The 27,770-nt window shown below is 44.7% G+C and overlaps 2 protein-coding genes and 1 long non-coding RNA gene across 5 annotated transcripts; 2 read left to right on the top strand and 1 right to left on the bottom strand.

Annotated features, from left to right (window-relative positions):
• Positions 1-941: 941 nt before the first annotated feature.
• LOC110473085 (bile acid receptor) lies at positions 942-14,320 on the bottom strand. Of its 2 annotated transcripts, none has more exons than XM_085561384.1 (11): positions 13,980-14,320; positions 9,559-9,684; positions 8,045-8,398; positions 7,072-7,212; positions 6,332-6,471; positions 6,138-6,245; positions 5,950-6,049; positions 4,726-4,854; positions 4,341-4,460; positions 3,178-3,291; positions 942-3,026 (listed from the first exon to the last, which is right to left on the bottom strand). In XM_085561384.1, the coding sequence occupies exons 1-11, from the start codon at positions 14,197-14,199 to the stop codon at positions 2,797-2,799; spliced, it is 1,782 nt and encodes a 593-aa protein (XP_085417510.1). In that variant the 5' UTR covers positions 14,200-14,320; the 3' UTR covers positions 942-2,796. The 2 variants fall into 2 exon arrangements, with proteins under 2 accessions (XP_085417510.1, XP_031362820.3); XM_031506960.3 differs by having other exon boundaries at positions 6,138-6,242.
• A 1,789-nt stretch (positions 14,321-16,109) lies between these two features.
• On the top strand, positions 16,110-21,603 carry LOC146765288 (uncharacterized). Its single transcript, XR_014950174.1, has 4 exons — positions 16,110-16,325; positions 16,452-16,662; positions 17,552-17,648; positions 17,967-21,603. It is a non-coding gene; the product is annotated as an uncharacterized LOC146765288 (long non-coding RNA).
• A 668-nt stretch (positions 21,604-22,271) lies between these two features.
• SIKE1 (suppressor of IKBKE 1) lies at positions 22,272-26,991 on the top strand. Of its 2 annotated transcripts, none has more exons than XM_021535285.3 (5): positions 22,272-22,605; positions 22,724-22,829; positions 23,150-23,292; positions 25,159-25,272; positions 25,647-26,991. In XM_021535285.3, the coding sequence occupies exons 1-5, from the start codon at positions 22,447-22,449 to the stop codon at positions 25,734-25,736; spliced, it is 612 nt and encodes a 203-aa protein (XP_021390960.2). In that variant the 5' UTR covers positions 22,272-22,446; the 3' UTR covers positions 25,737-26,991. The 2 variants fall into 2 exon arrangements, with proteins under 2 accessions (XP_021390960.2, XP_085417517.1); XM_085561391.1 differs by having other exon boundaries at positions 22,294-22,605; positions 25,627-26,991.
• Positions 26,992-27,770: the final 779 nt, after the last annotated feature.

Here is a 27,770-nt window from a genome sequence, read left to right as displayed (position 1 = left end):
AAAGAAAAACAAAACAAACAAACAAAACCAAACCACAAACAAACAAAAACCCAAATAAATAGAAACAAAAGAAAAAATAATCAAAACAAAAAAAAAAGAAACCAACTACAAACTTGGAATCACCATAATTTTTAAAGTTTTGTCTCTAGGCATGTTCTTTGAATCACAAATGTCTCCTCTAAGTAATTCAGCTGTAAACAGGAAACAGAGAATTATTATTCTCCTTTGCCTTCTTATTTAGCCTTGAAATATCCACTGAATAATACTTGAGGAACTGTTTGTGAACAAATTAAGAGGCCCTAAGAATTTAGATTAAGCAGAGTTGATGCATAGCTGACTTCTTCTACTTAAGAGCTGTTTTACTTGCTGTGAAATAGTATCTGAACTATGAAGTGATTTTGATTAACATATTTTTTTAAAAAACTAACAGTGAAACCGTATTTAACATTTACAGCTACTAAACTGTTAGAACACTCATTAATATTAAAACCCGACAATATTTTAAAATGTTAAAGAATGTGCAAGGTAAAATATATTTTCGTTTTACCTGAATCAGTGATTTTGCACAGTACAGGGACTGAATGGCAAATTAAAATCATCACCTGGGCATTTGTTAAACTCCTGCACAAACGTAAAAGTTAGTTTCCTATGGGTAGATTTGTAGAGGATTATAAAATCCAGAATTAAAAAAAACTACAGCTAACATGAAATTACATTTTTTAATTCATAAATCAACTGCCTTCAATATTTGAAATTACCAAAATTGGTAATGGCTTTGGAACTTGCTTGCTTTGTATTTCACAGTGGCTTTTCAAACCACTGGTGTTTTGTAGTTTACTTTTTAGGCTGTGACCAGAGTGGAAGGTTCTGATGAGGAGAATTCATCAGCTGCTGTCTGTCTGTGCACAGGTGCATGATAAAGGATTCAAGAAGCAAAAATATTTCTTTAAAGTCCAGTAGTTGATATTTATTTTTTTCTTTACCCCCATGGGTAATTTTAAACACCACATCTGACTATGTTTTAGTATGAAAATGCCATTTTACAAGGTTTTCAAGTCACAAAAAAATAGGATAAATAATGTAACTCATCTCCTGTCAGAATATCTCATTTGAATCTAAATATATTCTTTAAGGAACCTCAACATGAAACAATAATTTGTTTAATTCACATAACTCAGTGTGGTGACAGAACGTTTTCACTGCACATTTGGTCTGGTGTAAGCAGGACTTCAAAGCCAGTGCAAGCATCCCACTGCTCACTGCTGGATCACCCACATCAAACATGGATTTAGCATCGGTGATGTGCAGTTACAACAAAGCGCAGATGATCGAAAAGATGATTTCCTTCAGTCTTGATAGAGAATAACAGCAGAAGTCTTTGAAATTAAAGATGTTCCTTCCAGCACCAATCTTGGCAGTCTGCAGAGAAAATACTTCAGCAAATTTCACACATAGAACCACAGAATGGGTTGGGTTGGAAGGGACCTTGAAGCTCATCCAGTGCCACCCCCCTGCCATGGGCAGGGACACTTTTTGCTATCCCAGCTTGCTCTAAGTCTGGTCCAACCTGGCCGTGAACAGGCTGAGATGTGTGTGCTTGGCTCAGGACTGTGCCAGGGGCTCCCATCAGTGCCCCCATGTCCCTGTGGGTGTCCCCGGCCCATTGTGGCCAGGCTGGGGGTGGTCAGTGGCCCCTCTGACCTGGCACAGCCTCGCTGACCGAGCGCTCACCAGCTTTGGCCGCGGGCCCTGCCCGGCGCTCGGGCGCGGCTGCACGAGCCGTTTGATCGGGCTTTTCTTGGTGGGCCTAGGGAAAATAGTGACACTGACACTCGGCACCGACATCGCCACTGGTACCGATACTAGGACCGAATGACACCGGCACCAACACTGATAGCAACACCAACACTGGTACTGACACTGACACTGACACCAGCAGCGACAACCAGCACCGGCACTGGCACCGACATCAGCACCAGCGCTGACAGCGGCACTGAGCATGGCACCCAAACCGATACCGGCACCAGCACTGGCACCGACATCAGCACCAGCGCTGACAGCGGCACTGAGCATGGCACCCAAACCGATACCGGCACCAGCACTGGCACCGACATCAGCACCAGCGCTGACAGCAGCGCTGAGCATGGCACCCAAACTGATACCAGCACCAGCACCAGCACTGGCACCGACATCAGCACCAGCGCTGACAGCGGCACTGAGCATGGCACCCAAACTGATACCAGCACCAGCACCAGCACTGGCACCGACATCAGCACCAGCGCTGACAGCGGCACTGAGCATGGCACCCAAACTGATACCAGCACCAGCACTGGCACCGACATCAGCACCTGCACTGACAGCAGCGCTGAGCATAACACCCAAGCCAATACTGGCACCAGCACCGGTACTGATATCAGCATCAGCACTGACAACAGTGCTGAGCATGGCACCCAAACCGATACCGGCACCAGCACTGGCGCTGGCACCGACATCGACACTTGTACCAACAGCGGCATCTTGTACCGCCACCACCTACACCGGCAGCAACGCCAGCACCGACATCGACACCAGCACTAACAGCGGCACTAAGCGTGGCACCCAAACCGATGCCAGCACCGGCACTGGTACCGACACCAACACTTGTACCGACAGCGACATCGCCACCACCACCCGCACCGGCAGCGACAGCGGCACCGGCACCTCAGGGCGGCCGCTGAGGGAGGGCGAAAAGGGCGGGAAACGACGGCGCGCGCCCGAGGCGGGAAGGGGCGCGCGGGCCGGCGGCCTTGGCGCCGCCTAGTGGAGGTCCCAGAGGTCGCGCAGCGGCGCGGCCAGGCGCGGGTCCCGCGCGCGCAGCGCCCCCGCGTGGGCGTGGCGGAGCGAGCGCAGCTCCGTGAGGCGCCCCAGCAGCCGCGCGAAGCGCTGCGGGTCCCGCGGGTGCTGCAGCTTCGAGTGCTTGTACAGGATCCCCAGCAGCGGCTCCTGCAGCTCCTCCACGTGGCGCTTGTCCCTCAGCAGCGGGCGGTCTGCGGGAGAGCGGCGGCACGGAGAGAGCGGTGAGCGGGATGCTCGGGGCGCCGCCGCCCCGCAGGGTCCGGTCGGCGCCGCCGCCCCTGAGGGGACAAGTGAGAGCTCACCCGGGGCGAGTGACAGCTTGTTGTCACCTTCCCAACTTACCTGAAAAGAACACTGTTGTTGCTACGAGCAGAGCGTATTCGGTCTCGGTCACTTTGAGTTCCCCCATGGTTCTGTAGAAGTAGAACAGGGCGGTGATGAACTCCTCAGTTATGCCTGGGAAATGGAAAAAACCCGACATTTTTTGCTTAAACAACAACAACAACAACAACAACAACAACAACAACAACACCCCCAACAAATGTGCAGAATAACGAGGATGTTATTTCAGCGCAGAAAGAGTTGCAAATGCTCTTTGCCCGAAGGGTGCAGGTGACCCTCCCTGATTCATGGGGTCACCGTGCCCGGCTCTGGGCCCCCCGGGACAAGGGACACGGAGCTCCTGCTGCAGGTCCAGCCGAGGCTGGGGAGCTCCTCAGGGGGCTGGGGCAGCTCTTTTGGAGGAAATGGGGAACGGTTGGACTCTGTGATCCTAGAGGCCTTTTCCAAGATAAGTGATTCCATGATTCTGTGAAAGGCTGAGGGAGCTGGGCTGTCGGCTCCAGAGGATTCCCAGCTGAGAGGGGCCCTCAGGCCTGGGTGTCCCTGTCTGCAGGGACCAGCAATGGCACCATGCAGGAACTGATGCTCAGGAAGTTCCACATGACAAAAAACTTTCCTGTGAGGGAACAGATTGCCCAGAAAGGGTGTGGAGTCTCTCTAATTGGAGGTATTCCAGACCCATCTGGAGATGAGCTGGTGCCATGTGCTCTGGGATGACCCTGCTGGAGCAGGGAGGTGGCTCCAGGTGACCCACTGTGATCCCTTCCAACCTCACTCATTCCATGATTCTGTGATTCTGTGAATCTTTTTGGGGCTGTTCCATTGCATGAAATAGTTAACTAACTTTGTGAAAACAATGTTAATTGCTAAAATAATAACAAAAGTTGCATGGCAGTTGTACCATGGAGCTTTGAATTTATATATTACTCAAAAGATATAAGCAAGCATGAAGACACCTCTTCTGCCATGAGGATGTCATGCCACTGTGTAATACCTGAGTAGGTAATGCCAGAGAAGCTCAAAGGAGAGGGAGAGGAAAAGGAAAGGGAGAGGGAGACAAGGAGCTGGAACAGTGGCCATAAGGACAATGTAGCTCAGTGTAAGAAAAATAGGGCCAGTAAAGAAAAAAATTCACAGTGTTTACATTCTGAGACCTCCATTACCTGTGGTAGTAGTAGAAGTTGGTCTCTCTTTATTATGACACATTTCCATGGAATAAATATTGTTTTTATCAAGGTTTTGAACATGACAACATGTCCCGTGATCAGAAAGTCTTACATGACCTGGAACAAGGCAGATGACAGTTCCCAGTCAAGATTAAAGTGATCTTAAATATTTGTCTGTATCATTGCTGAAAATGTGTGACTTTTTTTCCAGACCCACAGAGGTAAAAAATCCTTTTTGGCATCTGGATCCAAGTTCTTTGCTTGTGTTTTTATTGATCAAGGTCTCTTGTGTTAAATGTGACACAATGCATAATATGTAATTACTATAACTGATATCATCCCCTCACCCCACAATGATGCAAGTCAGCTATTTCAGACCTACTTTCACTGTTTGATGGCTGGCACTCGCTCATTCTTTGGTTGTAAATTTGGGCTGATCTCAAGAACATCGCCTCCACTGTGGACCCTTTCAGCAGAGCAATCTGGTCCTCACTGGCTAAACTCTCAAACCCTGCAGAGAAAGGTGCATGTTCAGGATCAGGGAAGGCTGGGGCTGCCTTTAAGCCCCCAACATCATGTGAAAAAGATTATTAAAAAAAAAAAAATAATATCTTTACTGGAAAGAGGGAGCCATAGTTAAATGATGCATGTACCAAAGACTTGGGATCTTTCTTGCTAGTTTGCAGGTTAGTCAATTAAAAAGAAAAAAAAAAAAAAGAGGGAGCAGTTTTCAGTGTTAAAAGATTCACAGGAAGACAGAAGTAAAAAATCTGGGACTAAGCAAGGGGTTATGAAAACATTTTTCCTAATATCTGATAAATATAGGCCTAACACCTGATAAATTTGCTGCATTGTTTAGTGACTGTGGATAGTCCATTAATTGTTACATTAGTTTCTTTTTAGAAATTGCGTTCCTCTTTTGACAAGCTCATTGTCTGCACTTGTAATTCAAGAGCAAAGGAACTCTGGTGATTTTTTTCTTAAAACTGATCAAAGCAGGATATGTAACACAAGAAAACAGACAGCTCACCCCTTCCTTCAGCTCTGCCCCACAGAGATGCTAAATTACATCAAATACCTGCTTTAGATATGGTGATTGACCTTTGTCAGAGTTTTACAAAGAAAAGTTATCACCCTCCCTGTCAAATGTTACTTTGTCAACTTTACACTGAAACTGAGTGAATTTAATTGCATGTTCCCTCGTTCTTTATGAAAGAAAAATATGAATAAGAACACCTGGTTGGTCCCTTCTGTGCTGCCTTTTCCTTTGAAGAAACATCTGTTTTTTCCTTTGGTGACTATGATAAATTGTAGACTCAGATTGGATTTCAGAGAATGTGGGGAGATAGTAATTCCTTCAAGGTTGTATTTTGAAGTCCACGTGCTTCCAGAAAATGTCTCTACTCCATGTCAGAAATGGAGAAGAAATCTAATCATAGCAAAGTTTTGAACTGAAAGCTTCTAGGTTGTCCTCATGACACATAAATGGCAAGTTAGAAGTACAAATAATCAGTTTAAAGCCTTTTCTTAAAGTCTGTATTTTTCTCTGGTTCATGCCATCAGTTTGATTTGGTTCCTCTAATGTTCCCCAAAGGAAGGAACTCACCTGGGAGTCTTTTTGTGAAATCCACCAACACCTGGACATGGACAACGGCTGTCTCAGACAGGTGGAGGAAACTTTCCTCAGGACTTGCAGTTTCCTGTAGCTGCAAAGGAGTATTTACACATTGGATATAGCCAAGATAGAGTACAACAGTGACTCAGCAATGCAGGCTGGGTGTGCTGGATACCTACAAACTTCCTGGCTTCCTCAAGAGGAATTGTGTATTTTTGGTGTGCTGCTACGATGTGGTCAAGAAGCTGATGTTCTCCTGGAGTAAGTTCCATCTTCTCTGGGACCTGCTAAAAAAATAAACCAATCGAGTCACAATGACTTGGACTAAGAGTAAGTGATAAAAAGAGATATTTTAAATAGAAAAATATCCCACTTTTCCAGATCTTGTTGTAGATGATACTTGCTTACTATTCAGTCCCTCATCTTCCAGCTTTATATTGCAAAGGAAACTGCTCTTCTGCTTGAAATTCTTCCTGAGTCGTTTTGACTTGCACTGGACTTCAGTCAGCAAACCTGTGAGGTGTGAAGTGGCCATCAGTGCTTGCATTTTCAATTAATTGCAGTCTGAAGTCATCACTTTTTTTAGAGATAACTCCAGTCTTGCATCACAGAAGCTGTCACCTATAATGAGCTATGTGTCCTAGAGAATGTGGCTGTGTGTTACTTATCAGGTGAGCTGATGTTCAGTAGCCACCAAAGGCCTGAGGGTCTGCAGGGATCTTTGTCCTTGTGGCTTTATGACACACAGGTATCAGAATTTTTTATCAAAGCCCATTGTGTCATTTTTATTTACATTTTTTCCTTCAAACTGTCAAGCTCATCTGATTTGCTCTCTGCTATCCAGACAAAACTTAGGATATTTAGCTTATCTTGTTAGTACTTCCTTTTTTTTCCTTGTACTGTCTTTGACCAACAGCTCTTTTAAGGTGAGGGGGTACTTCCCAAGCATTGCTGGCTTCTGCACACCAAGATGCTACAGGTGCCACCATCCCCAAAGTTAAATTTTCCTACAGCCAAACAAAGCTTAGAGCAGCATCATCGGGGAGGGACTGACTTTGGAGAAGGTTTTATCTGTGGTGACTAGAGAAGAATTGAGCAGGAAGGAGCACTCACATTCTGCCAGCATTCCCACAGCTCTGCACTTCTTGAGGCGGCACTCCTGGCACTTCCTCCTCATGTACATGTCCATCTCGCAGTGCCCCCCGCTCTTGCAGCGGTACACGGCGTTCTTGGTGATGCTGCGCCGGAAGAAGCCTGGGAACGAGGACCAGGTCATGGCTGGGGCAACCGAAGGAACTTTATCTCACACAGGTATTTAAAAGGGTTTGAATCGTTGGGTTTTTCAAATGGAAACTTCACCTTGATTTTAAATCTGATTTTTAAAAATATAGTTATGTCTGGTTCTTTCTGACTGGTATTAATCAACATTTTCCGTACATAGAATCATAGAATATGCTGATTTGGAAGGGACAAAGATCACCAAGTCCATCCCCTGAGCCTGCACAGACAGCCCCAAAACCCAGCCTGTGCATCACTGAGAGCAGTGCTCAAATGCTCCTGGAGGGGCTGTGCCCATTCCCTGGGGAGCCTGGGCAGTGCCAGCACCCTCTGGGGGAAGAACTTTTCCTGATATCCAACCTAAATCTCCTGGTACAGCTCCAGCCCTTCCCTCAAGTCCTGTGCCTGGTCATAGGGAGCAGAGATCAGAGCTGCCCCTCATGAGACAGCTCCCATAGCAACAAGTTAAAATATGATTAGCAAGTAATTTCTACTTGCTTTTATTCACAAGTGAAATTAATAACATTGAAATAAATTTTTAAGAAATGTTCATGCGAAAACCAGCACCTGCTTAAGCTGACACTATTTTAGTGAGTCATCAATGCAAAAATGAGATGCTTGAAGTGCTCGTATTAAATACAGACTGTGAAAATATTTTTTCAAAGAATGCTACAAAAATGTGAATTTGGAGAAAGAGGGTTAGATAGGGGGTTCATTAGATAAATTAAAAGCCACTGCGGTAACACCAGCTCTAACCCCAGCCCAATCTGTCTGGGAGGTGGCACCGAGGCCCCGTGTCCCCGCTCACCTTTGCAGCCCTCGCAGGTCAGGGCATTGTAGTGGTACCCCGAGGCCTTGTCCCCACACACCACGCACAGCTCCTCCTGCCCCTTCAGCCTCACCGAGTGGTTTAACCTGGGCCTCTTGAGCCCCTGGTACCCCCCGTCCTCGCCGTGGGGAGCCAGGAAGGGGCCCTTGCTGAGCTCGCAGCTGCTGCCCACGCAGGGCCCATCATACGGCGGCTCCAGGCTGTAGGAGCCGTACGGGGCCGGGCCGGGCTGGGGCGGCAGGGCTGGCACTGGCACTGCTGAGTACTGGCAGTACGGGGCAGCCTGGAAATCCGTGTCCTGCAGCTGGTAGTTGATGTGCTCCGGTAAAACATCTGTTCCGGGGGAGATCGAAAGTGGAGTGAAAACCTGGAGAACATCTCAACATCAGCTGCTCCAAGGTTTAAAAATAGATTTAGTAGCATAAATAATAGAGGAACGTGCTTTCAGAGGTGCAATCTGACACATTCTATTTAAATTTAAACCTGTAATGTTCATAAGTTAAATCTGAAATGTAGCAAAAATGGCTCAGTAGCAGTTTGGGCAATGTCATGCGTGTGACACTGCATAGTGTTAGTAATTAATTGAATATCACTTGCCAACTGATGGCACAGTTGCCTTCAGATCTTACACTTAAGGGTTGTTTTTATTAACTGTCAACACTACAGTCAAATACCTTCCACAAGTGAATTTCTTAATGAATAAAGTGTTTGTTACTGATACATATCGGAGACATCGTTTTGAAAACGTTGCACAAAGGTCTGTGAAAAATTGTGTAGAAATCAGAGAGTACTAAAAAATACTGTGACAGGGGTCTTAAAGTTGGACTTCAGAGGACTAAAAAGTAGAGACTTGTTTTATTTAGTATTTTGCCACACATTTCTTTACAGTTATGAGATTTTAGTTTAGTAAAATGTAGGTACAGAATTACAAAGAGAGATTCTTCCTGCCTTTCTGTCTGTTGAATTTCAATTTTATCCAGCCTCCCTTAAATACACACAGCTATACCAAAGAAAGCCTGTGCAACATGCATCATGTTTCATTCTTCCTTTGGGATTATTAAAAAATCTCTATAAAACAAATTGGAAAGATTTTTTTAAAACTGTTTTTTTTCCCCTTTAGTGGGCTTTGGGTTCTGCCTTTAGTCTTCCAGAATCAAATTAGTTATTGTAATTATAGTTACATAAGATATAGGACAGGCGTTATCTATTTATAATGTATCTGGAATAGTGCAATAAAACCTGTGTCTTCTCCATGCAGGTCAAAGGGAGACAGAACTGGGGATGTTTATAGGGAATGCTCAGTCAGAATAATCCCGTTGTGCTCAAAAGCCTGTATGAGCACACAGTAATAGATTTCCATACACTTTCAGTAGGAGCTTGGTAAGAGCTTTCAAGTGCATTAAAGATAAATTAAAATTAATAATAATAAAAAAAAACATCCCCCTGGAGTTCATTTTGCTGCATTTCCAGAGTACAAAACTTGCTTTACTCACCGTAGTACTGAATGGGCTCGGGAAGGCCGTACCCATCAGGGACGGTGACAAACGTGTTGGCCATGCTCTGCTCCCAGCTGCACTGCTTCATCCACTCTGCTGTGAGACCAGCCTCTAAAAAGCAACCTGGGAAAGGGGAAAGGAAGAGAAACACCCAGTGGGAAAGAATTGCTGGGAAGGTTATACACAGAGCCAGAAAACTCCAGGATATGGCAGAGTTTTCAGATCATAAGAAAATCAGATGTCTGTGTGAAGTCACACAACACCCTCAATGAGACTACAAAATGTTTGAGTGTCCTGATATTACAGATTCAGGGTAAAATTCTTTCCTAAGTTTCCAAGCTATAGTTAGAAATGTTTTGCTCTGAGTTTTACACAAAACCGTGTGGGGGAATTGGACTGGTAAATTCTTTAATTCAGAGAAGGTTAAAAGGAGCTTAACAGATAGAAAAAAACTTGCTTCGGGTTGGAATTGGATCATTTGCTCTGGTGTATATGTGAGGCTGTCCTGTTTGTGCACAAAGATGGGCTTTTACTGTGTTTATTTCATTCACTTTTTATGCAGAGTTGAAGCAAGGAAAATGGCATGGAAAGGCCAGCATGGAATATCTGTTCTTCATCATGTAAGTACTCATTTATGCATTAAAACTCAACTTTGCCCAGCTTAAGCACTGCCTGAATTATACCTACTGTGTTCCTTTAACGGTGTAAAGTTTTCAGTGAAGACCAAAATATTGATTTCCTACAGGATGTGCTGCCTCTAAAGAGCTTTCCACTGTTCCTTGGTCATTGAAGGAGCTGGGCTCCTGGCTGGATTCACTGACATTCCCAATAACAAAGTGCACTGAGAGCTCACAGTGACATGGTGAGAAGAGCTGTTGTGCATGGAGTTCAAAACTTAACTCATTTTTCAATTATTTGGCTTATAAATTCAAATTTAGAGACGTTATGAAGAAGTGTGCTTTAAAAACTCTTAAACGAGTTTTAGAGAAAAAAAAAAGTCTGTATGGACAGTGGCATGAGCTGGGTTTGAGTTTACACACCTACAGCAAACCTCTGGTGTTGCTCAGAATTGAGAGCTAACAGAGTAGCCATCAGAGGAGTAAGTAGGAATCTTTTCCTTGCCCCCTTGTCCCTCTGCATGAGTGGGATGTGGCCACAGGTTAAATCTTTGCTCAGTCTGATGCCCACTGAGCAAGGGCTGTAAGAGACAATTTGCCCATGAACCACTCACAGGCTTTCCCTGAGCAGACAGAAAGGATAGAAAAGATGAAAAAGGCATGGAAGGATTTGGAAAATACAGCAAATCCAACTCCTTCAACAGAATTCTCTGCAGAATTTACAGCAAGTTTGGTTTAAAGATTCTCCCTGAAGGAAGGGGTTTGTGCTGTACCTGTACCTTGCTGCAGCTGAGACAATGAATGAATCACCCCAGGGAATCTGAAGTCCTGAGTGGTAAAACACAGATCCCTTCCCCCAAAGGGCACAGAGCTTTGGGGCTGACCACTTTCACTTCGTGTTGTCAGCAGAAGGTGAAAGGATGCAGTGAGGCTGGAATGCTGGGGGTTTGTTATCTCTCCTAGTAAATATTTGTTTGAGAGCAAAATAAGTCACTGAATCATGAGGTCTTATCAGTTAGATCAATTTGGCCTGGGCAAAGTCTACATTTTTTTCCCAAAAATGTGTGTTTGCTGAAGAAATGTGTTTCTGAATTCCTGTGGTTTCTTCAAATAAAAGTCATAATTGAATAGTAGATTAAAAAATTACACTGATCCAGTCTAATAAAAGCAGTATATTGGGAGTATGAAGTACCAAATGTAAGGTGGTCAAGTGCTTAAACATTCTAAAACTTGGAAGCAGATTTTCCTTAGGCAAAGTTTCCTCAGCTTAGTATTGTATGAGAAAGGATTCAGCCCTTCTTACTAATTTTTGTGGCTAATAACAGTAACCAGTTGCACCTACAAAATTTCCAGCTTAGGCTGGACTTCATAAACTGAAATCTTAAATTAAGAGAATTAAGAGGATGTTAGAACAGTGGGAATAATAAATCTAATGGTTATCTGAGGAATGCTCTAGTGTCTTAGAATGAGACATGCATAAACATTGTTTCATTTTCTGACATTTGAGAATTTAGTGTTGACAAGCTTGTTCTTCTGATCAAACAAAGCATTGGGATTTTTAAAGCAAAAAAGCCAAAAAAAAAAAAAAAAAAAAAAAAAGAGAGAATAAGATATGTAGGGAAGGAACTTCATTTCCTAGGCCAGGGAGGTTTTGATTATTTATGAGTGACTGTGAGAGTTGTGTTTTCCAACCTTTGCCTCCCCCCTGGTGAGTGAGGCAGCAGCAGGGAGGTCTCCTCCAAACTGCTGCAGTCCCTGGGGTTCCATGAACCATGTGCTGCTCTCCCCAAGCTCTGTGGCCATCCCAAACCCCTCACACCTCATGGAACTTCCCCAGCCCTCACAGACACTCATTAACCTTAGCCAGGCAAGGGAATTCTGCACGTGCCCAGCATGGTGAAGCTCCTGACACAAGGTACCAGACATGCCCAGGTGTAATGTCCAAAGCAGTGACTGGAACAAAGCTGAAATAAGAATGGAGCAACAGGTTTGGATGTTTGGGGCAGTTGAAGCAGTGCCATTCCCAAAACAAAATGTTTTGTGTCCCTTTTTCTCTTTTCTGTATATTCCAAATATAACTTGTGCATGAGTGCTTTAAAAGGAAGCAAAAATCTTAATACATTCAGAGAGAGGATGCATAAAGGTCTTTAGCCTAAAAAGCAGAAACAACTGGGAACAAAAGATGAATTTTAAATTACTTATTTTGTAGCATCCCAAGCAGTAACAGTCTTAGGGTGGGAGCCTTGAGCCCTCAGTCACAGAGACTGAGCTGACAGAAAATGTCATCTGTGTAAAGCACATGCTGTTCCTGCTTCTCCTTCTACTGCTGGGCATTTTCACTTGTGAAGTCCTGAGCAGGTGAGGGGAATGGTGTTTTTTGGAAAAGGTGACCTATGCTCAAGGTAGCTTAAGCACGTTTGAAATTGTGCTTTTACAGGCTTAGTTTTGCCAGTGCTCATCTTCTGAACTACAAATGTTCAGTATAAACCACAACATGTTGGTTCAAGGGCTTGGTAATTTAGTTATTAGTCCCAACTGAAAGGCTTGACAACTTATCAAAAATGGGATCCACTAAAGAAAAAAAAAAAGCCATTGATTGATAGAAGTAAAGTAGAACTATAAATAGAATGTACACGTTCAGACTAGAATCTGAACTGTACATCTATTTATTTCTATTTATGGTGAAAGATGTGGGGTTTATCATTTTTATTGCTATAAAACCCCATATCATAAAGCAACATATCATCAACTTATCAAATTTATTGGGATACAAAACATCCTTCATGTAGCAAAGCTACAGGGAGCCCTTTCAGAGGCTGGGACTGACAGTGCTTTAGCTGCTATCGTAAATATTTTGACAGTTGAGTCATGGGGAAATTTCTTGTTTACAGGGAATTTTAGGAATTCGAGCTGAAGGTCTTCACCATCTATTTGGTACACCTTGGGCCACGTTAGTGGTCACGTAGTGGAACTCAGAGTATGTTTCAGGCTCAGTTTTAATCACTGTACTTTGCTTGCAGCTGGAAGGCAAAGCTTGTTTTTTTATTTTGTGAAAATTTAAGCCAAAAACTGAAAAAAAATGTAACTGAGCATAGTCAGTGCCAAGTAGGTGTGATGCCAGCTAATCTATTTAATTTCACTCAAGCAATTAAGTAATCACTGCTTAATTAAAGAATGATTTTGCAGGGGAAATTGTAGGATCACTTGATTGATCCTGTATGCAGCTTACATGCATTATTAAAGGTTTTTCGGCTCTTCCTGGTTTTAATGTGCCAAGAAGCTCCCAAAAGCTCCTTTTTGAAGAAATGCCACTTTTCTTCTTATTAAATGTGCTCCTTCCTGGTTATTATATTCCATATAATAAACATAATAGGAACTGGCTTATTTTACCAATAGACTACATTGCAATAATCTTGACATTTTCCTTTGGAATTGTTATTCCATGAATAATTATTTCAAAAGCATAATTTTTATACATTCTAATGTAAGAGGTTAGAGGTTGCTTGAAGCTCACAGTTTTCTGGGTACTTTGGGAAGGGAAAAAAATGATTGAATTTAAAAGTTGCTTTTCTTCAATCTGTGTGTCAAATGAAGTACTGTTGGAACAAACCCTTGGCAGTAGTAAATACCAGATTTAAAAGTGCACATTTGCTGTTTTCATTTAGTCAGATGTTTAAAAATAAAGAAAAAAGGAAGTAAAGAAGAAAAAAGCCTGGAATATTTTCACATGGCAAACTGAATTATAGCTTGAGCAGCAGTTTCTAACCTCAGAGCATGCAGAGAAGGGAATGAAATACTCACGGTGCTTGCAGGGAGCTCCTCTCCCGTGCCGGTCCCAGCTCTGCTCCAGCTGCAGCCCAGCAGGCCTTTCCCTATTTATCAGTTTGTGTGCACAGCCCGGGCTCCAGACACTCGGCAGAGCCACGCCGCGGCTCCGAGACACCAACTTCCCACACAGCTCCTCTGGGGTCGGAGCAAGGGCAGCTGCGAGCCCACATAAATCACAGCAGAACTGGGTCATCAGGGACAGAGGCCATGGGGACCCTCACGTCACTGCTTCCCAGAGTCCTCCCTGCCCAGCACGAAGATCCTGCTTTCTTGCTAGAATTCAAAATTCTCCCATTTTGGTTGCTTCACATTGACATGTCGGGGTGGTGATGGAAAATGTTCAATTCCCAATGGGGGAAAATATTGCAGTAGGACTATTTGGAGATTTTCGCATGACATAATAATTTAATTTGGAAAGGCTAGATCAGGCCAAGACCTCCAAACACCAAACACTTACCTTGTCCTCCATGTTCTGATTCAGACACCCCTGTGGCACACACCAGGCTCACACTCAGTTCATTGACAACCTCAGTGAACTTAACTTCACATTGCCATTAACTCAGCAAAATTTCCTTCTTAACCCCCTGAGTACTTCCATTATTAGTAACTTCTAATAAATTAATATTGCAATGTGATGTTTTCATTGTTTCCTAGGTAGATGTGACCTTTAGGATAGGGAATTTTCTTGTTAGGTATCATGCTGTTCCAGTGCTCCCAGCAAATCTCCTCACTCCAGGAGGAGCTCACCTGCCTTCTGTGTAAGATCAGTTCTCCATTCACCTCAGGAAAAACTGCTTCTGTTGGATACTGCATGGAATTAGATGGGAAAAGGAAAATGCAATTTCCTGTTGGGTAACTTACAGCAAAATCACTTAAAATCCTCTTTTGGGACAGTAGGTTTTCATGGATAAATGGCCATCACCCTTCAAGAGAGGGACATAGTTCTATTCCTTGGGGTCCAGAAAAGAGCTGCCCTAAGGCTACTTATTTCCATGTGCCATTTACAACTCTGTCTGTGGAGTGGAATGGTTGAGTCTTTCAAGAACAAACAGCACTCACCAATAAATGTTATTTGAGCATATTATGGGGTTTTCTAAGTTTTCAGATGTCCTGCATTGATCACATGTGGTGATGGGGGACTGTAACACAGTGATTACACAGCAGAAATGAAGATAATGATGTTCTAAGCTTAATTATGGTCAGCACTTGTCTTTCTGGTAAAAGCAGCCTCATACAGAAACTTGACAAGTTGTCAAAAAAACTTCAATAGTAAAACTGAAGGTTTTACAATTGATATAACAAATATTTTTTTCACAGAAGCATCTCTTTCACAATATCCCATTGACTTTTTCATCCAGCCTTTCTCATGAAAGTTGAAAAAACAAGCAGAGGTTTGTGAAATTTTGTGGTTACCTTTTAAATGCTACTGAGTTTTATTTTTAGCATTTTTTTTCTGACAGAAGTCACCTTACTGATAAGATGTTCAAATTAGCTCTAGGATGTGGGTATTTAGAGCCTGTTGACTCCAGGGGAACTTAAGCCTGAAGCTCAGGTTTTTAAAAGGCATCAAATCCTCATTCAACTCAGTTTATAAAGCCTGTTGGATTCAGGGTAAAATCAGTTTCTAAAATCAGTATATAAATAAGTTTATAAAATAACCATATAAAAGTTGTAGTAGAAATTAATTGCAGTAATTAAATATTAGCCCAATGTTAATTAACTTCTACACTGTAGTAATGAAACTATTTTGTATAATCATGAAGTGATTCAGACCAGGTGACTGGCTAAATACATATATTTATGTAAATACAGATATTTACATTATTTTAATAAATCACTGCTCCTATTCAAAGTTTAGCATGACAAATATGGGAGACTTGAGGGCACATTTGAATCACCTAAAATACTGCTGCAAAGAAGAGGAAAATAAACTCTTTTCCATGCTTCTAAATAATCAAAACCCAGAAAGGTTATTTAGGAGTAAGGGAGATTTAAATTACAAACTAGAGAAAGCAATTACTGTGGTAAAAATAGCACTGGAGTGAGTTCCTTGTACTATCTTCTCCACTGGCTGTTTTGAAGATCAGTTTGGGCAACCAGATTGAACTCAGGAATTGTTTTCTCTGAGTTGCTTTGGTTTGTAAAGAGGACTTCTTGTAAAGGACTTTGGAAAACTCGCTTCCAGCTCTGTTTTCTGTTATTTTCCTATACATACATCAATTCTGTAAAACACTGCTGAAGTTTCTGGTCAGTAACGTGCCCAGAGCTGCTTCAGTGGCAAAGGAAATAATACCAGACTCCAAGCTTGCTTTACTAGCAGTAAGTAAACAAAGTGTCACTTATAGATACGGCCTGAATTTAGGAGCTGAAGGAGTTCATGCCATGAGCCAACATCCAGAAGTGGCACTGAAGTGGGGAATAAGGGACACAAACGTTTTTCCACAGAAAAGAAGCAGATGTGGTGATAGCAGCCTGACCTGGACACTGCTGCAGCACTTGTGCAGCTTCACTGCCACCACTGCAAACTGGGAGCTCTGGGCAGCCAAATCCCCCTGGAGACTGGGCAGCTGGCTCCAAGGATCTGGTGGGTGAGGGAGCTGGAGATGAAGGAAGAGCTTCCCTGGATCCATACCTGCTGACACAATCCATTTTCAAGGTAAGCACAATTCTTTGTTCATCTGGACTGGAGTTTCCACATGTCTGTGACTCATTTGGTAACCGAATAGTTAAAGGAAATTGCATCTACTCCAGCTGGATCTTCTCTACATAAATGACCCGTTTGGCTTGATCTGGTATTGGATTGTTTACGTAACTTCAGTAATTAACCACTATCAGCCTCATTAATGAAACATAAACCACCTCTTCTGCTCATTTATAAAGCATTTGTCAAACAAAACTCAAACAAAGGGCAGAATCTCAGCAAAGTAACAGCCCTCCAAGAGCTACTGAGCCCTGACTGCAAGGCACAGCAGTCACTTTTTTGTTTTTCAGTAGAACTGAAGCAGAAGTGATGGCATTGCCTATTGCTCTTGGCTAACTTCTCCTCAAGCCATCTGAGATCTGTCACATGAGGGCAAGCATGCCTGGACAACTATTTTGGCCACTTCAGTACAAAATACTGATGTTCCAGCTCATTACTGTAAATCATTAAATGATGAAAGCAAGAGTCAAATACTAAATGACTAAAGCCTTCAGAAAACTAATTGCTAATTACAGTAATTGTTGTTCTATGTGAGTTAAAGGTTACATTAAAACAATTATTATTTCATTACAGGATTAAATCTTTCCTGTTGGTAAACTGTTCTGAGCAATATTACAGAAAGTGAAGTATTAACAATACAGATCATGTATCAAAATGATCTAACCTAATCTTTACCTATTTTTGTGTCAGAGAAATAAAATCGTTCAGAGGCATAAAATACACTGGCAAATACATCCATGCCAAAATCTGAGAGATCTGAGACCTTGCATTCCCTTTCCAATTTGTTGAGGAATTAATAAAAAAACCCAAGTTTTCTGTTCCCCCTCTCTTCTATTATTTATAGATCTTCCAAAGGTTCAGGAATGCTGACACTGTTGGGATTGTTCTTCATGGGTGTGGATGAACCTCTCAGTCCCGGGTGAGAAGCAGCCCAAAGCCTTGTGAGTACTGATTTTGTCTGATGGTGTTACTTTGCACAGTGAACAGCTCCCATGTGGCACTGCAGAGAGATGTTCTTTAGTGTGAGATAATAGAAATACTCTTTGTTTTGCATCAAATGTATCAGACAACTACTCATTAGCAAACTGGACGAGAAATAGCTCAGAAGATGCATTTTTTTGTTAAATTCTTAAATGCTTTTGTGGGATTAAATGATGAAATAGCAGACCAGAAAGGAAGAACAATTTAAATCTTTTTAAGACTCATTTTTTTCTTAATCATGAAGTTGTTGGATAGTTTCACCTTGAATTTTCTTACAGGTTTGTAAGGCCAACCTTGAAGAACTAAACATTATGTGAAGTTTCAGTTCAAGAAAACTGAAGATGCCTTAAACTCACCTGAAAGTCTCAGGACCCACAAAATGTTACTGTTTCTCCTGTTTATTCTCTTAAACTTAATCTGCAGTGGCTGAAGGCAGAGTAGGTACAATAAACCCATCCATTCAACCTTGACAAAGTTCCTGGGTATCCTAACACCTCCCCCTTTCAGTTCCCTCTGCCAAAACTGTTTCCCCTTGGCTGGAAGACCAGATTTGTTAATCAGATACTCCAGCAAGGCACAAAGTGGAAGAAAGCAAAACTATCAATTAAGTTTGATTACAATCCCCAGAGTTGGTAGTTCATAGAGAATACTCCTAACTACAGGCACTGCAGTACTTTATATGTACAGCAAAGGGAAGCCAAGACCTCATTTCCATAAAGCAGATCTTGACACTCTATGTTAAGCATTACAAAATAATTATTCTGGAATGCCTTGCTCAGCATTTTATCAGCAGTGGTCTTGCTGCTGAGACTGAACTAACTGGATGTATCCATTTATCAATGATAATGTTTTTCCTTTTTTCCAGCCTGGATTCCATCTTGAGGACATTTGTTTTAACAGTAGAAAGAATATTAGACTCATAAGTGTGAGTGCTGTGGTGCAGTGGGTGACTCCTCAAGATTTATCAAAGCAAGATAATTAGTATGAACAATAAGACTGAGTTCCTTGGTAATAATTCTTGTCACAGGACAACTCTGCATTATCCCACTTTAATCTACCTTGAAGTATGGGCTGGGAAGTGCAAGAGGAGGATTCCTTTGGGCTCCTGGCCCGTGAGTCTCTGTGCTACACTTTTGTTGAAGGCAAAACCAGTGAAATTGTGACAGTAGCTGAGAGCTTGTCTTAACACTACCACTTAATTTTAAAAGCAAGCAGTCAGAAAGTGTTGGGGTGTGTGGTGTGAGAGGGGGCTGGTTTGCTTTTTAAACAGCTGTAACTGCTGAAATAGTTGGGTTTTGAAGGAAGGGCTTCTAATGGAAATGAGAATTGTCACATTCCATTTTTAAAAGCTTGTGCCCAGCTGCATCACCATGGGAGACTTTTGCTTTCAGACACTTAGCCACAATGTTTTTACCTGTGCTGACCACACTTACAATTAATATAATTTTACTGAAAATCCAAGAAGTATTCTAAAGATTTGCCCTTTATTCTGTTCTCTAATTCCAATATCTAGATGTCACTCCATCTGTCACAGACATTGCCATTTGATATTGATCTGTTCATAGAATTCCAGAATGGTTTGGATGTGAAGGGACCTTCAATCCCATCCTGTTCCACCCCTGCCATGGGCAGGAACCTTCTACCATCCCAGGTTGCTCCAAGCCCCATCCAGCCTGGCCCCTTGGACTCTTCCAGGGATCCAAGGGCAGCCCCAGCTGCTCTGGGCACCCAGTGCCAGGGCCTGCCACCCTCACAGGGAAGAATTTCTTCCATGTATATAACTTGAATTTCCACTCTTTCAGCCTGGACCCATTTCTCCTTGTCCTGTCCCTCCAGTCCCTGATGAGGGGTCCCTCTCCAGCTTCCCTGTAGCCCCTTCAGACCCTGGAGATGGCTGTGGGGTCTCCACACAACTTCATCTTCTGAACAGTCTCTGCTCTCTCAGCCTGTATCCATAGGGGAGGGGCTCCTGTGCCCTGAGCAATTTTGTCCACTTTATGTCCAGCTAGATTTCTTTTCTTTGTGATTTTCCTAATGTTAGCAAGAGCCTTCTCAGCTGTACTCAGAACTGTTATGTATTTATCCCAGCACAGAAATACTATTTCTGATTTTCCAAAGATGGCCTGGGAGCAGTTTGGGCTCTGCAGCAGCATTGTTGTTCTGAGTGTCCCAGTACTCTGCTATCCTGCCTTCACTTCTCCTGCTACAACAACCCCATGTTCTGTTTGACAAAATACAGCCATGTGGTTAAGAGTTATTAAAAGCATTAAAACATTAACCTCTCATAACCCCATTTTTCACTTTGTACACACACATAAGTGTTTAATCGAATTGAAGTTAAACACTAAAAAGTTTGAGAGGCCAAATTTATACATTCTATTTAGTTTACACAGAATTGCTGTGATAAGCCAAAGGAATTACAAGGCACCCCTACTCAGAAATGCTCATCTGTTGATTTGTTTAAGCTCTGTTGCTACACACTCAAAGTTTTGGTGACAAGCATTCCCAGCATTTAAACCAAGGATCTTTGTCCTACTGGGATCCTCTCTGTGTCCTGGCGCCACAGGAACTCACTCTGCTGTCCCTTGGAGCTGGACAAATGATTCCATGTCCAGATCTGCTGGAGAGCGGCTGAGCCCCAGCCCTGAGTGGGAGCACGGGCTCAGGGCAGTGTGACAGTGGTGTCATAGATTCTCATCTCTCTCATCGTGGAATTTTATTCCTAGAAGCCAGAATGCCACAGAGGAAATAAACTGATCCTGAAATGACAGTCTGGTACAGCAGTGCTGCCCTCACCTACCCCTGCTCTTGCCTAGGGCCAGGATGGCACCTCTGACACCAGGGGGAAGTGAGTGTTAAATCAGAACTATAAACACAAGAGCTGAACAGGCAGCTCAGATACATCCTGGTGCAGCTCCTGCAGCGATGAAATGATGAAATGATCCTTCACTCTGCCCAGACTGTGGGTTCCTGCGGCTGATTTCCTAGGGATGAACTGGAATTCCCAGGGCCACATCTCTCAATGGCTCATTGAGTGCCTGAATTAAGTGGAACCTCAGGGACTGCAAGTTTGGTTTCACAGAAATCCCTGTGTTGGAGAAAGTGAAAAAGGAAAAGATGGCTCTGGCACACAGAGCTCGTTCCATGGAGCTGTGTCAGGCCTGCTCTGTGAGCCTGCCCAGGCTCTGTGGAAATGGGAGCTCTGGGAGAGGCTTTGGAGGCAGGCACAGAGCTGGGAATGGGAGCAGAGGGAGGCAGCAGCAGGTGCTGAACTGCACACGAGGGGTCATGTGAGGATGTGAGAGTGGGACAGGAAAACCAGCGCTGGCTAGGGCTTAGGGACGATGTGTCCATTTTGGGACAGGACGATTTTACCCAACTTGTTCCATACCCAGGATGGTCCACAAAGCAATATTTGTCAGTTTTCCAAGTGTTCGTGACTTGCCTATTAGGAAAAAGGAATTCCAATAAACTGTCCTAACTTTCTAGTAGTCTCTAATAAGATGAAAAATAGGGAAGGACCAGAAGGTCCTTATATGCTATAACATGGTCTGGGCTTTTATTTCCAAACTAGCAGAAGGATTACATTTCCCAAATTTGCAGAATAGTTCTCATACTTTACTAATTAATCTGATTCTGATGAAATATTCCAACTGCAGCTGCTTACCCTGTTCTCTTTTGCTTTGTGTGCATATTTTGAGATTGTTGATTTTATAAAATTATCTCGTTCAGCACTTCTGCACCAGCCTTGATTATCTCTGGGATCATAAAGAACCTTCATCTGATAGAGCATCCTGGAGTTTTCTCATGTGTCTGTGTAAATAGGGATTTAAATTAGGAATATTATTCAAATCAAAGGCAGTCCTGCTGAAATATTATTGTTGAAAAACATTGTTAATGAAGCTGGTGCTATTGAACAAAACTTTGTGGTACAAAGCCTCAAGGACACCCCAGATCACCAACAGTAGCTTCAGTTAGCAAATAAGAATCAAAGCAGCGAGTCAGCATTGCACAGCTTGTTATTTTGAGTGGCGGATGTTTACTGTTGGAAGAGACAAACAGCAGGATCAGATAAGATGGGAGCCCCGCAGATCCCAGCCGGGATTGATCGCGCTGGGAGGGAGCAGCCGCAGAGATAAGCGGGACCCGGGGTCAGGGCCGCCGGCCCTCCGCAAACAGCCTGTGTCGATCGGCGGCCTCTCGGAGCCGGCCTTGTCCCGGGCTCCCCCCACCGCGCTGGGGCCGGGGCCCGGGGCTCTCGGGGCACGGGGGGCTCGGACACGCGGGACCGCGGCGTGGGCAGCTCGTGGGACGGGGGCACATCCACCTGGGGCAGGCGGCTTTGGGGCGCCGTGTGCCGGGGGAGACCGGCTTTGGGGCGCCCCGAAACGCCCCCAAACCACCCCAAAACCAGCCAAAGCTGCAGAGCTCCGAGCATCCCCCGGGAGCGGCGGGGGCAGCCCGGGCCCCGCCCCCGCTCTGGCCCCGCCCCCGCTCTGGCCCCGCCCCCCGGGCCGGCCGTGGCGCTCTGGCGCCGCCAGGCGAGCCGCTGGCGGATGGCGGGCTCGCGCCGGGCCGCGCCTGCGCACTGGCGGCGCCGTGGCCGCGGGCGGAAGCGGCGTCCCGGCCCCGCGGGTTCGCGTCCGCCCGCGCCCGGCGGCGGGGCCGGAGAGGCGCCGAGAGCGGCTGAGGGGGGAGAGCGGCGGCGGGGCCGCGCGGGACATGGGCCCGCCGCGGGGGTGAGCAGCGCCGCCCGCCATGAGCTGCACCATCGATAAGATCCTGACGGACGCGCGGACGCTGCTGGAGCGGCTGAAGGAGCACGACACGGCGGCCGAGTCGCTCATCGACCAGTCGGCCGTGCTGCACCGGCGCGTGGCCGCCATGCGGGAGGCGGGCGCGGGCTGCGCCGAGCAGGTGAGCGCGGGCGGGGCGGCCCCCGCGCCTCGGCGGGGCCCGGGCGGGGCGGCCGCACCGGCCCCCGCGTCTCGGTAGGCCCGAGGCGGCCGGACCGACCCCCGCGTCTCGTCGGCAGGGCCCGGGCCCCGCGGCGGAGCGACCCGACCCGTCCCGGCTGCGGCCGCACGTGGTGCTGGCGCAGGAGAACACGCAGATCCGCGACCTGCAGCAGGAGAACCGGGGTGAGCGGGGCCGGGGGCGGGTCCTGGCGGGCGATGTGCTGCGGGGCCGCGGGGGATGCTGAGCGGTGTGCGGGGCTGTCCCGGTGGGATGCGCGGCCGCTGGTCCCGGCCAGAGGGGCTTGTCGAGGAGAGCAGCGGCGCTGATGCCCCGGTGGGTCGCGGGTCAGGGAGTCTCCTCGGCCGAGGGGGTCCGCGCAGCCCCACCGCAGTGGCCGGGGCGGGGAGCGGTGGGGCAGCGCCGGTCCCGCAGCTGGTACCCAGCGAGCGCCTCGGGGCTCCTGTGGCTGCCGGTCGTGGCCCTGACGTGCTGTGTTCTGCAGAGCTGTGGGTCTCACTGGAGGAGCACCAGGACGCGCTGGAACTCATCATGAGCAAGTACAGGAAGCAGATGTTGCAGCTGCTGGAAGGGAGAAAACGTGAAGAGGCAGAGCCAGTCTTGAAAGTCCATCAGGCTAATTCTGGGGTAAGGTGGGATGGGGACAGGAGAGTGCTCAAGACCCTTGTCCCCTGCTTGCTGTCATGCAATCTTTGTTTCCATTCCTGGAGTGTCTGTGCCCCAAAATACATTTTCTCCAAATCTTGACTCTCTTTGCTGGTATTTTACCCTCTGCTCCTTTCAGAGCACACAACCAGTAATAGCTGTCCCAGAGGACACTGAGAGGCACAGCCCCTTCACAGCCCAGGTGGAGGCTTTTACTTTTAACTGGGTGGTGAATTCCCTGGCTTAAGCTTAATGTGCCTGATCCTCTGTAGTAAAATCAAAGATGTACAAGTTGTTATAATTCCTATTCAGTAGCTGTAACAAAGGGGAAAACTCCTAAACTCTGTGAACTGTATATGTTTAGTTCTTAAGCGATTTTACTCCCTAGTGTTTTTAAATCCAGATACTCTGTGTAGTAGTCTAAAGTGTCCTTTTTTGTACATTGGGCTCAGTGACTTCAGTACTCTGAGATGTGGCTGCTGATAACTGCTGCCTGTTTCCTATTAGGTATCTATTAACAATAGAATAATGTTACATTTCCATTTAAGACTTAGGAATTGTGTTAGGCATTTTTTAAAATGCATTTTATCTGCTTAGAGAACAGCAGGTTGGTTCAACCCAGTGACATCTCATATCTTGTAGTTTTTTAATTGGAACTGGAGCCAGCCTAACTCCTCTCATGTCTTTCTGTGCACTGATATGTGGCAATTCACTTCTCTTTTCTAAGTTGCTTAACTCATGTGAAGGTGTAGCTGGGTTTGTTTTCCAGTGCCACCCTGAGTGCACGAATTGCTGTTTATCAAGGTTTTACATTTGAACAAAACTTGACAATGCAAAGCTGAAAGGGCTCTGAAGGAATCCTTGAAGGGATATCCCTTGATTGTCTCAATGTCTAGACAAAGTCTTCTGTACTTCAGGTGAAGTCCATGAGTTTTTTTCCTCCCCACCATTTGGAGAACATTAACAAACTGCTTATTTCTTTAAAAGAACTATGTTCTCAGTATAACCATCTTCCTGTTTAGAAAAAATCATAATCTTTCTTCCCAGAAGTCTCTCGTGTTCTCCAGCTGTCTTCTGAATGCTCTAATTTGTTTACATTCTTTCTGAATAATGGACTTCAAAATCAATTCTCTGCTCTGTGATAAATTTATCTTTCAGAGGTAGTAGAAAAACTATGGGCACTTAAAGAAACTCCACCCTGTCACCTGTCACATTATGTGATGTATTGCTCTTCAAGCAGGAACTGTTGCTTCATACTGGAATTTGTCAGTGTTTGTTCCATGTGCATTTCTGACCTTCAGCAAAATGCATTTTCCAGAGGATTATTGCTGTATCTAGACAAATTCTGTAAAATCTGCCTCAGGAGGCTCTGATCTTACTTGCTCTACTTTTGTTGCATGATGTTTTTCTGAGGTAAAGTTGTTTACTCCACACTTGAAATCATCTTTGCATTTATTTTTGGTGTCTTAATAAATTCAGTCAGGCTTTTCTAATAAAGCTAAATAAAATTTGCTGCCTACTAATCATGAACCTGAATGCTGTCTCAGACCTTGGCACACTTGAAATTATTTCCTTTTAAGTCAGGGTGCCTTATCTTGATGCCTGCTGTGTCTCTCTGCACTGTTTTCACTGATAAAGGACTGCTGATAGAGGACAATAAGGTACAAGTTCTTATTCTTGAGTATACAAGACAGAAAGGCTTTCAAGTCCTTGGGAGGAAATTATTAAAATTCAAAACAGAAAGAAAATCCAAAATCAGGAAGATGGAAGTAAGTGATTTATAAGGGATAAATTATGACTGTTGCTTTTGCCTCAACTTACTGAATGTATTAATTTTATGTCTTTTAGGAAATTGAAAGTCAAATAGACAGAATATGTGAGATGGGAAAGGTGATGAGAAAAGCTGTTCAAGTGGATGATGAGCAGTTCTTTAAAGTTCAGGAGAAACTGGCTCAGTTGGAGGTAAGAACAGAGGTCTCCAGACTTTCTCTGTGTTTTCTATGTTCCTGTCAAGGACTTAAAAAAAATTTAGGGATGGGGTCAGGAAATGCAGAACATGATTATTTATTTTTAAGTTTTTAATGTTCGTATTATTTTTGTAACTATATATAAACAAATTAAGCCAGAAGATAAACTTTAAATTATTGGTTCCAGTGTGCCAGCACTGTACTAATGCTGGCATTACAAAGTGTAATGTACAAACTTTATGTATCTGTGAAGGAGTGGGATTGTTTAAAGATCAGCAACTTCTAACTATGAAGTTGGCACTTTTCTGTGATAGTCCTTTAGTTGTGAATTAGCTCATTTCTATTTCAGCAAAAATGTTGATTTTGCAGCTTGAAAACAAAGAGCTGCGTGAGCTGCTGTTGATCAGCAAGGAGTCCTTCGAGGTGGGGAGAGAAGATCTGCCAGACTGTGAAGCCTAGGCCACACAAACCTCATCTCCAAGCCTTCAAGGGACTGTTACGAAACTACCTGACAAAGATTTGTTGTTTCAGGTGTTTCCTTGTATATTTGTTTTATCTTTAAAGTTGTGGGCTGTTTTCTCTGCATTTTTATGAAGTGTTGATGGCAAAAGCTTGCACCCTGTCTTAGTACCTGCAGCACTCAGATGCTTAACTGAAGTATTTGATGTATCCTCCCTTGTGATGGCTCATTTTCTCTCCCTTTGTTATTTTTTATGAGCTTTAGTTAGTAATTCCAGCTGTGCAGATGGCTCTTAAATCCACCTTGTCTGTAGCTAGAGAACATAATGCAGGTTGTGATTATTGTGCTTGCTAGAAGGAGCAGGAGATGACTGAGAAACCACAGTGTGAGAGGCAGGGATGTGGTTTGCTCTGGCTGCACGGGGCAGCTGGGCTCTGCAGTGAGTGACCCTCAGTGTCTGGCTGGCCTGACTGTCACCTGGCCACTGCTGAGAGCAGCTGAGAGAGCAGCAGATGCCAGCAGAGCACTTGAAGGAGTCAGTCCTATTCAGAACAAACTTTGCCTTGTTTTAGGGGTGAAGACTGGGGTTAAGGACCCTTTCTAACGCACACTTTTTTGAAGGATTCCTCTTTCTTGATTGATAGACCTGTCCCAGCCTTCCCAGTGCTCCCAGTTAGCAGCCAGCCCTGCTCTGTTGGTGTGCTCAGAGCCTGCCAGAGCACAGCACCTGCAGATCAAAGCTCTTTGGCCTCCCACAAATTTGGGTTTGGGCAGAGGGAGCTTAGGTCTGCCTCAAAGCCATACCAAACCTCCCTCATACACAGAATTTTAATGTCACATCACAGGTGAGTCTGGTGTTCCATAGTTACTGCAGGGCCTGTATTGTGTGGAATTTGAGGTGCAGTGTTGTAGGAGTTTCTCAGTACTGTGGTATTTTTAAAGACACTTTTATATAAAAAAGATTTCTGTCCTACCCGTGATCAAAGAATATTCTTCCAAGAATGGTAAACATCTCATTTCCACTATTTGCTTACATTTTTAATGCCACTTTTTCCCAAGTGAGACTTTTGATAGATGCAGAAGGTGACTCGTTCCTGTGCTTACTGAGAGACAGTGAACGCTGGAGACATTGTGAACATTTGGAATACCCAGCAAGACTGGTAGATCTAAGGGATTTCTGTACAGGAGTGCTCTTGTATACAATCCTTTTCTATTAGAAATTGTTCAGGAGGGAATAAAAAACCCAATGGGAAAGCCTTTCTCAAGTGTTTTGTGTATCCTGGGGGAATTCCATGTATTCTGCATATTACCAAGCCTTTTGTACCTGACTGAAATACTGCAATGACCAAAATGTTGAACTTTCTCTTTTCTAAATTAATATAATCTGGAATTACTGTGATGCATTTTCATCTTCCCTCTCTCAGTGTAGAGTAACATCCCTCCAACTTGGTCCTTGCTGTGCAGCCAGAAAAAAACCAGAAACTAGATAGCAGTTGCTTTGATTGAGTGTATTAAGTAGCAGGCATGAATAGGCAAAGGAAATTGAAATATATTCACAGAATATCCTGAGTTGGAAGGGACCCACAAGGATGGGGTGCAACCCCTGCCCTGCACAAACACCACAAATCCCACCCTGTGCATCCCTGGCAGCACTGTCCAAACTCTCCTGGAGCTCTGGCAGCTTTGGGCTGTGCCCATTCCCTGGGGAGCCTGGGCAGTGCCAGCACCTCTGGGGGAAGAACCTTTCCTGATCTCCAGCCTGACCCTCCCCTGGCACAGCTCCATGGTCCATTTGCTCCTGTCCTATTCAGGATCTCTGACTGGAACCTGTGACTGTAAATGGCTGGTTGTACACAGTTCCTGAGGGCTGCTGGGCAGTTTCAGAACTTGCTCCACGTGTGTTGGAAACTGGACTCAAGCTTCATGACATGCGGACAAGGCAGAGCATTTTCGCCTGATCCTCTGGTCCTTCAGTTCCAGCGAGCGCAAGGCTCGTGTCCCTCCCTTGAGCTCTGCCTGCCCAGCACGGAGGC

This window comes from Lonchura striata, chromosome 26 (genome assembly GCF_050655825.1).
Source record: "Lonchura striata isolate lonStrDom1 chromosome 26, ASM5065582v1, whole genome shotgun sequence".
Taxonomy (NCBI): domain Eukaryota; kingdom Metazoa; phylum Chordata; class Aves; order Passeriformes; family Estrildidae; genus Lonchura; species Lonchura striata.
The sequence above is the reverse complement of the archived record's forward strand: the minus strand, read 5'-3'. Positions and strand labels throughout refer to the sequence as shown.